Below are 13058 nucleotides of genomic sequence, written 5' to 3' on the forward strand. Positions count from 1 at the left end.
TATTTATTTAATCTTTTTATTTATTTTAAAAGCATAATATAATTTGGCAAGTTATTTTTGTTTCCTTAATTAAAAGATACTAGATTTAAAATAATAATTTTCTATTGGTTGGTGAACCTAAAGATTCACCCTAGGGGGTGAACCCAAGAAAAAGTCATTATTTATTATATGACCGCAAACGGTAGCAACAACAAAGACTTATTCTTGGGTTCACCCCTAGAGTGAATCTAGAGGTTCACCCAACCAATAGGAATCACTCATTTTACAATTGATATCTTTTAAATAAGGAAACAAAATATTATCAAGTTATATTATGTTTTTAAAATAAAAATGTTAAAAATAAATAAAAATAGTAATATATGCAAAAAGTTAAAAACATTTTAAATCCGTCATCAAAACACTAAGCCTAAACTCTAAAATTTAAATTAAAAACATTAAACATTAAATCTTAAAAATACAAAATCCTTAATCCTAAAAAAAGTTTAGGATTTACCCAAAGGTTTAAGGTTTAGAGTTTAGGATTTAGAGTTTAATATTTCGATGACGGCGTTAAAATATATATTTTTTTTTTGCATATACTAGAGTTTAAGATTATCCAAGGGTTTAGGGTATACCCAAGGGTTTAGGGTATATCCATGGGTTTAGGGTTTATGATTTAGAATTTAGGGTTTATTTTATTTTTTGAAAATGTTAAAATATATTTTTAAAATTACTTTTTGTAATTACTATTATTTATATTTGTTTTTATTTTATTTATTTTAAAACATAAAATAACTTGACAATATTTTGTTTCCTTATTTAAAAGATATCAATTGTGAAATGAGTGATTTCTATTGGTTGGGTGAACCTCTATGTTCACTCTAGGGGTGAACCCAAGAATAACTCAACAACAAATCCATATGATATGAATTTAGTACATAATTATAGTTACTATGATTACATAAAATGTGTTCATATAATAAACTAGGATAAGACCTGCGTCTTGCGCGGGATGAAGTTGTTATTTTTATTATGTTTTGGAGAATGAAACAATAGTTCGGTTTCATTTGGATTAGGGGTGTTCACTCCGGATATCGGGTAGGTTTCGGTTGGTTTGGTTTTTTCGGTATTTCGGTTAATAAAATATAATTGCTATTCTAAATCCATATTTACTTCGGTTTGATTTGGTTTACATCGGTTTTCAGTTTATTCGGTTTTATACTAAAAAACATAATTATTTACTTTGAGATCATATTATATATTTAAATAAAAGAATAAAAAAATGCTTCTATCATCTAATAAAATAATCAAATCTAGAATTAATATCCAAACTCTAAATTTTGAAATAAAATAAAAAAAAAACAAAACAGAAGCATGAAATAAAAACTTTTCTATTCTTCCATATTTAATGTGATTGTTTAATATCTTTTAATAATATAAAATAATAAAAGAACTAAGATACAAATATTGTTATCAAATATTCATTACTCATAATAACGAATTTTCATATATATGTTAATCATATTAGGTAATTTCATAACTTTTATTTAAGGAAAGTGCGAGATTGTTTTTTTTTACATTATTTATAATAAAATTGTTAAACCATTGATTATTAATTTTTAACATAATAATTTTAATAGTTTTAGTCATTTATCGTCATTTTGTTAAAATTCAAAATATAGCATATTCGAAAAAATCTAGAATTTAATTTTATAGGTAATTCAATTGTTTAATTTATTTTAATAATATAAAATTAAACAAAAAATTATGGAGCAGATATAAATTTTTATCAAATTTTTATTATTAGAAACATTAATTGTCATATATATATATATATATATATATATATATATATATTAGTCATTTATGATAATTCCGTAGGTTTTATTTGAGGAAAGAAAAAATAGTAATTATATCTAGCAGAACAATCATAAATGCTTCTATCGTAAATATCATAACATATGATCATATCATATAGTTTAACCAACAAATGTATCTAGCAGCATATAAAAATCGAATGTGGACCTACTTATTTTTCAATTGAATGTAATTGACTACCTAATTGAGTGACACCTAAGTATTGAGGTCTTTTTTAATTATTACAAAATTGAAGTTACAATTTTTCAAATGTTTCTCTTTTAATATATAGAGGATTATCATAAAATTAAAATGTCAAATATATGATATTTACTATCATTAACTTTTCTTGCCAATCACTCAAAATTATTCTTGGATTCTTTATTCGGTTTACTTGTGTATAATTAAAGTACCTTGCCAACCACTTAAATTGCTGACCAAGCATTCACGTTGGTTTTTATTCGGTTTGTTTAGTTTTTGTTGAATCACGGTTTGTTTAGTCTTGATTGAATCACGTTTTGGTTAAATCGTAACAACGTGATGCAGCGGACGATAGGGTGAACGGTCGATCAAAGAACTTTTAGGGTTCTAGAGACCTGTTCTTGGATCGATCAAGAGTTTCTTTCGATAGCGTCTTGAGACCAACTTCCTATATTGATGAATTTAATCAAATCAATAACAAGGCAACTCAAAGAAGATGAATTTAATCAAATCTCTTTCAAGGTATAAAGCAAAAGCTCGTTTATTATTAATCAAAATATAAATACAACTTTAGGCTTGAATGCCTATTTATAATAAATACTTAAATCTAGAAAATCATAATCTTAACTAAAATAGGAAAACCATTAAAATATAGAAAATACAAATAAAAGGTAATTATCTAATTCAATATATTTAACAAATTTAATAATAAGATATTTGGAAATATTCCAAATACTTATCTGCATCATTCTCTCCGGGTTGGAAAAGATTCGTCCTCGAATCTTAAACCGGTTTTGTGTGGTTGAAATCTTAAAATATGTATCTTCAAATCTGAAATTTGCACAAAGCCTGATCTTTTGACTTTGCCTGAAATTCGCACGAAACTCGTCATGTACGAATTTTGCAGGATCTCGTTCTTCTCGAGTTTTACACGAATTTGGTCCTGTCCAAGTTTTGCACAGACGAAATTTGCAAAAGAATCTTCACTGAAAACGAAGTCGACAACACATACATCATCTTCGTAGACGTCGTAGATAGGATTACCATAGATCTCTCTATAGATCTCATAATTCTCTTCTCTCTCAACAAAAGGACTTTCGTCCTGGATAGGATAGATGTTCGCACTCACCATGACATCCAGAATCGTCTTCAATTAAGAAATCAAAGAAACGCGGCTCTGATACCAACTGATGCAGTGGACGATAGAGTGAACGGTCGATCAAAGAACTTTTAGGGTTCTAGAGACCTGTTCTTGGATCAATCAAGAGTTTCTTTCGATAGCGTCTTGAGACCAACTTCCTGTATTGATGAATTTAATCAAATCAATAACAAGGCAACTCAAAGAAGATGAATTTAATCAAATCTCTTTCAAGGTATAAAGCAAAAGCTCGTTTATTATTAATCAAAGTATAAATACAACTTTAGGCTTGAATGCCTATTTATAATAAATACTTAAATCTAGAAAATCATAATCTTAACTAAAATAGGAAAACCATTAAAATATAGAAAATACAAATAAAAGGTAATTATCTAATTCAATATATTTAACAAAATAAATAATAAGATATTTGGAAATATTCCAAATACTTATCTGCATCACAACGCCAGCCACAATATAATTTTCGTACGTGCATTTTTTTATATGAAAAAATACTGCGTTCGAAATTTAGTTGGCCAACTACGTAGGTGCATGAACTTTCACACGAACCTCCATTAACTGTTACGAAAGACACCGACCACTAATGATCACAAAAATATTGATGGTGAAGTATTTTCTTACATAGTCTTAACTCCCCTGAAGGTACACTGAACATGAACTAAGACAGGCGTACCTGCATTAACTCGTAATAAGTTTGAGCAACACTATTGGTTACAGCATACATCGACCATTTTGTCTTTTTAACATTGTCTTAACTCCCCTGAAGCTACACTGAACAAACTCCACCCCTTCTTTTCCTTGAATGCAGCATTTCTTTGATCAATCCGTATGTACTTTCCGCAAGTATATTCTTCTTCTCGATCATTGCTTCCTCACTGTAACAGAAAGCTTGTTAACGGAGTAATGAACATAATGAACATAACTCGTAAGAAGTTTGAGCAACAATATGGATTACATCAAACATCGACCATTTTGCATTTTTTAACATTTTCTTAACTTTCCTGAAGCTACACTGAACAAACTCCATCCCTTCATTTCCTTGAATGCAACATTGCTTTGATCAATCTGCAGGTACTTTCTGCATGTCTATTCTTCTTCTCGATCATTGCTTCCTCTCTGTAACAGAGCGCTTCTTAACAGAGTAATGAACATAATCGGTTTTCTCTGTTTCATATATAGATTTTCAACGTGAGAGCTTATCAACTTTGTTTTCAATAACCGATCATATTCATGCGTGTTTGAGGCTTCTCAGCAAAAAAATTGCAACTAATAAATGTCTTGCTCACACTCTATTGTATTATCTGCTTCGTGTAAAGATTACCAACGTCAGAACTCATCAACCTTATGCTCAATAACCTATCCTCTTCATATGTGCTTTTGAATTCCTCGCAACGATTAAACGTCTTGCTCAAACTCTATTTACATTTTTTATTTTTCTTGCCAGCAGCGAATCTAAGTTTTTTTCATGTGGCCATGAGACACTTGAAATCTCTTTGGTGTTCAAACATCTTAACACTGTAAACTAAACAATATATGTGTGTGTAGAATCCCCGTATGTCGTCGAACAGAGTCAACTCGTCTCAAACAATCGTGTATTCACTTTTTTTTTCGTTTCCTTCTACGTTTAAATAAAGAAAGTTCGGAGAATCAAAAAACTCTCAAACGCTTCTCGTGACGACATGTGGCAGAGTCAATGTGAATGCATTAAATGCAAAATGCTTCTCTTTTAATAATAAGGGGATAAGTGTTTCTATAAATATTAAACACAATTGTTACCATAGCGACAACTGTTTCTGTTTTGTTTGTCTGATTAATTACTTCTATCCATGTTTATTCTAATTCTCTCTTTTTTTTTTCATTTTTGCTATTACCATATGTAACATAAATACACTCCAGCGATAAGTTGTTTAGCATTAAGTTTTGGTTAGTTCTAGAAATATTGATTTAAGAGTTGTTTTTTAAAAAATAAATTAAAATACCAAACTATAAATCAATGACATTAAAACGATTTATATGAAAATTCTTCTATGACCGACACGTCAATATAAGTCACTTAAATGATTTCTCAATTAATATATAGGATAATATAATTTGTATTTCAGTGACATTGAATTAGAAATGATAAAATTGAATTTGAATTATATATAACATATTAAATAATTTAAAGATGACATATCATAGAGATGCAATCATGTAAAACATTCTGGCTCTTCTTATTTCAAATTCAAATGTTATTTAGAACGTGAAATAACTATAGAACAAACGAGACAATAAATATGAATAGAACCCATAAATGCTGGCACATGGTCAGTTAACCGCTGACATATTTTCTTGTCATTTGATCTAAGATAAAGCCTGGCGTTGACTTATCAAAATTTAACGTCTAATCCAAGAATTCGGTATAGTTAGCGTTTTAAGCGCACCAACAAGAATTACTGAATTTACATAAACTCGAAACAATCACATTATGAAAAATTGAAAATCACAACAACGAGCATCAAAACACGTGAACATTAGCATTTAGCAAAATCAAGATCCTTTTTTCTATAACAACAACAGAGATAAGATAACATGACGACATTAAATCAATCTAAGATCATTACGACTAGATCGATAGCTATGAACAGAAGACAAAGCTCTCTTCATACTCCCCATTGATGAAGTAAACCCTCTTTTATAACACAACGTTGACGTCGGCGACGACAAACCAATCTCTTCCTCGTCATCGTCCTTAACATACGATCTCGAGCAAGAAAGGTAACATGTTTTAGCACGATGCACGACTTTAGACCGAGGAGACGAGGAGGAGGAAGAAGAAGATGAAGACGAAGACATTGTAGACGACCAAGAAAACGAAGGACGAGACACGTGATGCTTCCCGTTGAAAAAAGTCTTCACGAAACGAGTTTGTTTCGGTCTAACTTTGCTCAATTTGTTTCCGGATGAGGAGGAGGAGTAATATGATGGAGGTGGCGTTAGTGGCGGAAGACGAAATGATTCAGAGAAGAGAGAATGTTTTGGTGTGCCTGGCCGTGTCTCCCACAGAAACGGCACGGAAGCTCCGCCGTAGTAGTAGATTCTCGAGGATGAGTTGACCTGCGAGCTCTCGTTTACGGTTACCTTTGAGGATCTGACTCTGTTTGTGTCGTCTTCTGATCTTTCAGACATTGTCGTCGTAAATGTGTTGTAAGGTGTTTGACGTGAGCTAGCAAAACTCCTTCTCTTGGATATGTCAGAAGACCACGAAGCTTCTTCAGATATGAAAGAGGAGACAAGCAGGGAGCATCTATTTTTGGAAACTTGATGTTTTGTTAGTGTAAGAGAAGTTTGCGGAAGAATTAAAGGATCTTTATTTGCATGGAGTGTGTAAAAGCAAGCACATGACATGTGCTTATACTACTATTCTTTTTTGTATTGTCTTATTTATCTGGATTTTTCTATTTGTAAATTTCACAGATGACCATATGGCATATACATAAAATACTCGAAAACAATTGCGGAGTGCAATATGGTTAGATAATAAATGAGGGGGGCAATCCACAGTTCAAATACGACCTAGTATTGTTACTATTTACACTTTAAATCTACACAATAGACATTGAAAATGATATACTAGACGTGTAGGATACAAAAGAGAGGGTGAGTGTGGACCGTTGGATGTACAGTTGAGCCGTATTAATGAATAGGATACAACGATCGTGGTCCGCTGTTTCCGTACTGAGATTTTGCATCTATTCGATATAGAAATTCCAATACAAAGTTAGGTAGATAATATACGTTGCATACTTGCATGTATTAAATATATAGATTAATAGGTATACACAATAAGAGACCACACACAGGAGAAAAAAAAACCTCTCTCTCTCTCTCTTATCTTCTCTGCAGAAAACCTCCGCCATAGTCTCGTTCTTCTCCGGTAGCGGCTCCGAGCTGCTGCCGGTGGCTCCTCTTCCTTAATCTCTCTTTTTCTCTTTGCCTCTTAAGCTCCTCAGCCCCTTTTTCGACATGTCAAGACTCTAGAGAGCCGTTCCGTCAACAGAGCTTCGGTCACGGGACGCCGACGACGATTCTGTTTGGTGGACGTGCTTGTTCCGGAGTGGCGACGAGGCTAAGGTGGTTAGGATGTGGCGAGGTCGGCTTTTTCGGTGGCTGGATCTGGGTCAACATTTTCCTTTTGTTCGATCTGGTTTCGCCGGAGTTCGTGGCGCGTGGTGCTCCGATTAGGCTCTCCTGTCCTGGATCTTCTCGGATCTGTGTCGGTGTGGGGTGGTGGTGTCGGCTCTTGTTCCTCCGCCTTGGTGTCTCGGTGTAGGAGGAGCCTTCTACTCCATCTAGTCTGGACTTCGATGGTGTTCTCTCCTCAAGGCGTGCGTGGGTTGGCTTCTTCTGGCGGTGTCATTTGAAGCTCTCCGGCGGCGCGTGTGGAGCCCCGACGAGGTGACGCGTGGAGTTGTCTACGCTTTGGCGTCGTCTCTCCGGATCTCTGCTTCGGTCTTGCCTAGTCTCATCATGGCTCTGTTCTGTGGTTCTTCTACCTCCAGAAGTGCACATTTTGGTGGAGAAGTCTTTGGGTTTTGTTCTCGATTGTTAGTAGTCTCGTTAGCCACCGTTTGGCTACATGTTAAAGCTTTAAGAACCTTCCTCTTGTTCTAAGAGATGGAGTGCGTGGGCGTTTGTTATGGTCCGAGAGTCTACGGAACGTAACTCATTGTCCGTGGCGGCGTGCTGGATTGGCGTCTATCCCGATACTGGAGTTTGGCTTTTCAAGCTTCGGTAGGATGTCCTCCTTCTTTTGCAGGTACCCTTCCACAAGACAGAGTAGTCACAGCTCAACCGGCCTTTGTTCTCGATGGATGAACTCGCCATGGCGATCAATCTGGCGGTTTCAGGTATGAAGCTTTCAGGTTATGTTTATCCATCTCCGCACTTAATTGGAAGTAGAGATTGCGAATGTGAGGAGATCGTCATGAACTAGCTACGTTGGTGATGGCATAAGATGAACCGGCAACTTCAGAAATGAGGTGAACGCCACCCTCGAATGCTTACCATCACTGGTCGAGAACAGGGATTGACAGTCTGATGTTGATGGATCTAACTAGCGGAATGCGTCGGTTTAGAGGTGGTTGAGCGAAGCTAGGGACGAAACGTTTAACATTAGACCATTTTGTTCAAATCACGTTTGTACTCGATGCTTTAATTCCCGGTTTTCGGGTAGATAAATAATATAAATATATTAAAAAAAAAAAAAAAAAAAAAAAAAAAAAAAAAAAAAAAAAAAAAAAAAATAAGAGACCACAAGTTTAGGCAGTTCTAGATTCAAGAGAACAGTTGGTTAGGTGGTGTAGGATATTAACGGTTGATTGTGTTTGGGTATATGCGGGCAAACCAGATATTAAATGGTTAAACATCGTTTTGTCGTTGTAATAATATTGTAACCTATTCATATTAAAATATACTAGATTCTGACATATTCTTGAAAGGACGATTATATTTTTTATTTTAATTTTTTGAAAATTTTAATTTTTATATTTGAATTTTTAATCATATTTGTGTTAATATTAATTTAATTTGATAAAATAATCCTTAAAATAAATGAAATACATATTTAGACATAATATTTATCAATATATCATATTTCAATTTTAATAACATAAATATTTACATATGTTTTCAATTGTTGATGCATCAATAGTCCACACCACCTTTGTTGTTATAAGACCATGTATAATGGTTTCAATAGTCTTTCCACTTTCAATACCCTTATTTCTCTCTTTTAACATTCTACTCATCTTCTCTCTCTTCCACCTTATTTATTGAACATCCACTTTATTTTAAACTTATACAACGATTTGTTTTACAAAATTCAACACCATACCCTACAGTTTTTAATTCATATTAAAAACTAAAATAACATAACTTTTAATAATAATTTATTTTGAATTATTATACTTAGCTTACTTTTAAATAATACGAAATCAATATTAATAAAAGAATTAAAATTAAGAAAATTCATTTATAGAATGATTAGAATGAAAAATGACATTTTTCTTTTCTGTATCCAAATGAAATGAGAGTGATTTATATTTATAGATAAAAAAGAATCTAGAATTTTAATATAATTTTTATTTTCTTAAAAAAGTTTTATTATATAATAAAATGCATTTCAATTATTAGGTGAGAATAAAACTCAAAAGAAATATGCACACCTAATCACAACATGACACGTGGCAACGCTAGGCCACAAAAAACCGTTGAAACTTTGCAACAGTGTTGATGCCACATAGATTAATCCACTTTATCAGCATCCACACTGCGAGGATTTCAACTGTTGAAAATGAGTTTCAATACCCCCATTATGGGTAGTCTAAGAAACGTAAGCAATTTTTTTGGTAAAACACTTTCAAAGATTATGTTCCCATAGTGCCAGACTAACCTTTTATAACACCCTAGTCCAAAATTTAAAATTATGCCATTGTACAAATTTAATCAAGAACACAAAACAGTATTAAAAACAATTTAAGTTTTCATTAAAAAGAGATCAAAGTCCCTACTCTTACAAGTGGTTGATATTAAGAACAAGATTGTTTATAAAAAATTAAACTCTGTTTATAAAAAGAATAATGATATTAAGAATACTTATTTGTGAAATATAGATTTTTTATATATTTTTCTTATAAAATTATTCATTAGATTTATATAGTCACTTTATCAACATTAAAAACTTTGCAACCGGTGTTGATGCCACATACATTAACCCACTTTATCAATATTCTCACTGCGAGGGTTTCAATTATTGAAAATGAGTTTCAACACCCCCATTATTGGTAGTCTAAGAAACATAACTTATTCCATAAATATGATATATATCTAGTATGGCTAATTGGACTGAATGCAAAGATTATCACTACAAGAAAACAAATAATTAACGAGGGCCATTTTCCTCGTTAATTCCTCGTAAAAGGAGGTTTACGAGGAATTAACGAGGAAAAGCCTTTCGTCGTTTTTCGTCCGTCGTAAAAAAGGATTCGTCGCCATTTCCTCGTAGTATAGCGAGGTTTCTCTTTCCTCGTAAAGACGAAGTTAATATTTCGTCGTAAGTTCCACGCCCCATTTCCTCGTAAATCACTCGCCTAATTTCCTCGTACAAACCACGTGAACCTCGCGTCGTTACTTACACGTAAGATCCTTGAAATCATATCCTCGTAAATTCGATGTAATATCCTTGAAAGGATTTCCTCGTAAAATCGATGTAGAATCGTTGAAAGGTTTTCCTCGTAAAAACCTCGAAAGCCTTTCCTCGTAAAGACCTCGAAAGACTTTCCTCGTAAAAACCTCGAAACTATTTCTTCGTAAATTTCTCGGAAACATTTTCGTCGTAAATAACTCGTAGACTTCCATTTTTCGAATTAATAAAATATTATTTGATAAATATAATAATTATTAATTTAACAAAATAAAAATATTTAAATATTGGATTTATAAATAAATTTTAAATAAAATTCACAAGCAACAAAATATTTTATATATAATTAAGTTTTGGATTTTATAATACATAAACCGAAAAAAAACTAAAAAAACTAAGGCTCGTTCATCGCCTCGTAGAATTCCTCGCTCCTCCTCGTAACATCCTCCTCGTTATGTGTGCCCGATGACTCGCCTGGAATGGGATTTTGTTGTTTCATGTTCCTCAACAAAGCTTCCCATTCCGGATTTGTGGACGCTATAACGTCGATGAAGGCTTCGAGTCCACTCACACGGCTTTTGGTCGCGCCCAGCTCGGAACGCAACTGAGTGACTTCTTCGGTCTGTCTCTGAGCATAAGATGATGTCGCTCTCGGGACATCATTGACGGAACCGATCCCCAACGTACGTCCCTTTTTCTTAGGGACAACCTTAAAAACAAAAAAATTATATTTGTTAGTTAAATTTAAAAGGGAAATTTAATCAATTAATAATTAAAAAGATATAATGTTAAAAAATTTACCTCCTCGTAAATCTTATCCACTTCAGTTGTGGATAAGGTAACTGGTAATCCGTCGCCGGACTGCTGGGTCAGCTGAGTCTGGCGCTCCTCAACCCGAGCAATTACGTTGTTGTAGATTTGCTCGGACTTGCCATCTAAAAACTGGCCCGCCTTGTTTTTGTGGGTCCGCTCGTAAAGTTCCGGAAGAGTCGGGAGACGTCCCAACTCTTTGGCCTAAAAACATTTAAGAAAATTGTTAGAAATATATTTAATTATATTAAAAATAATAATTAAATATTTAATTACGTACCATTTTCAAACGGACACCGGCATGTGGTTTTTGGCCCGTAGAGTGTAGCATCGGGCCGTTACCGTGCTCGTCTACCGTGTTACGGGCGGCAGCACAAATGTTTGCGATCCTAATGGAGTTAGGATCCTTCCAGTAACGGATGAGGCCGTCCCAAACATCCGTGGTAAGCTCAGCGGGTTTGCCACGGGTGTACCCCTTGACGATCCAGGCACCCTTCCAGTTGCAAACCGTGTCCGACAAGCGAACTTGCGCCTTTTCGTAAAACGCCTTCCTCACTCTCTCACTGACCCCGATGGACCAATGATACTTTTGCTGCAAAAAAAAATTAATAATTAGTTAATAAAAAAAAAAATTAATAATTAGTTAATAAAAAAAAAAATTAATTAATAGAATTACTTACAGCGTAAATCTTGAACCACGTCTTTCGGATGTAGATCGGCGTCAATTTCCAGTTTGGATGCGCCATGGAGAAGTAACCTTTAATCGTCTCGGTTACATCTGTCGCAAGGGAATTGTCAACCCCAAACCTGGAAAAAAATGAAAATTTAAATTATTTAATGAAGTTATAAATTAAAATAATTATTTAAAAAATACACTTACCATAAAGTCCCGTCGGGTCTGTCGGGGTCTATGATTGGTAAACCAGCTCTGCCTGGCATACCAAGAATATCCTCGACAGTGTACTGCGAGAAGGGAACAGTAGGTGGCACCATGAGATCGGGATGAACAGCGGCGGGGATCTCAGGAGGAGCCATCGGAGGAGGCACCGGAGGAGCCATCGGCTGAGCCATCGGCTGAGCCATCGGCTGAGCCATCGGCTGAGCCATCGGCTGAGGCTGAGCCATCGGAGGAGGAATCAGAGGGAAGAAATGCTGAGTCTCGGGAACAGACTCCTGATCCGAAGAACCTGAACCGCCGGCACCTGAAGAAGAACCTGGCGGGTCTAACTGACTACCAGGCTCACCGAATATCTCCCTGTAGTGAGCAGTAAGCATGCGCTGGCGAACCTGCAAAAATATATTTTTTTGAGATTATGATCATCAATAATTAAAAAGCTATCATCAATAATTTAAAAATCTATCTAACAAACATAAAATCCGTAAACCTATCTAAATTCTCTAAACTAACCACCTAAATTAACCACCTATCTAAATTGTCTAAACTAATAAAGGGGGCGAGGAAATTACCATTTTCGGAGGAGAGAGGAATGGGAAAGGAGTTAGAGACGAAATGGGGAGGAAGTGGAGAGGAAGTTGGGAGGAATGGACAGTGTGAGGTTTGTGAGGTTGTATATATAAGTTACGGAGGTCTCGCAATTTCCTCGTAAGTTTACGAGGAATTAAAGAGGCCCGTGTTCCTCTTTCTCGTAAAAACCTCGTAAGCTTACGAGGAAATTGCGAGGCCCGTCCCAAATTAAACGATAAATTAGCGAGGCCCGTCTTTTTGTTACTCGTAAAACCCTCGTAACATTACGAGGAAATTGCGAGGCCCGTCCCAAATAAAACGATGAAATTTCGAGGCCCGTCTTTCTGTTCCTCGTAAATGCTTCGTAAGTTACGAGTTATTAACGAGGTTATTTTCTAAACCTC

At 34.5% G+C, this 13058-nt stretch overlaps 2 protein-coding genes across 2 annotated transcripts; both read right to left on the reverse strand.

The window, feature by feature from the left end:
- Window positions 1–5626: 5626 nt before the first annotated feature.
- Window positions 5627–6622, reverse strand: LOC108846612 (uncharacterized). The gene has a single exon (XM_018619827.2). It carries the CDS (start codon window positions 6581–6583, stop codon window positions 5777–5779), a length of 807 nt encoding a protein of 268 aa, XP_018475329.1. The 5' UTR covers window positions 6584–6622; the 3' UTR covers window positions 5627–5776.
- Window positions 6623–10695: 4073 nt separating this feature from the next.
- On the reverse strand, window positions 10696–12821 carry LOC130503472 (uncharacterized). Its single transcript, XM_056998085.1, has 6 exons — window positions 12657–12821; window positions 12070–12476; window positions 11870–11996; window positions 11470–11781; window positions 11181–11393; window positions 10696–11088 (listed from the first exon to the last, which is right to left on the reverse strand). The coding sequence occupies exons 1-6, from the start codon at window positions 12657–12659 to the stop codon at window positions 10774–10776; spliced, it is 1377 nt and encodes a 458-aa protein (XP_056854065.1). The 5' UTR covers window positions 12660–12821; the 3' UTR covers window positions 10696–10773.
- Between the last annotated feature and the right edge of the window lie 237 nt (window positions 12822–13058).

Source organism: Raphanus sativus, unplaced genomic scaffold (assembly GCF_000801105.2).
Source record: "Raphanus sativus cultivar WK10039 unplaced genomic scaffold, ASM80110v3 Scaffold0970, whole genome shotgun sequence".
Classification (NCBI taxonomy): domain Eukaryota; kingdom Viridiplantae; phylum Streptophyta; class Magnoliopsida; order Brassicales; family Brassicaceae; genus Raphanus; species Raphanus sativus.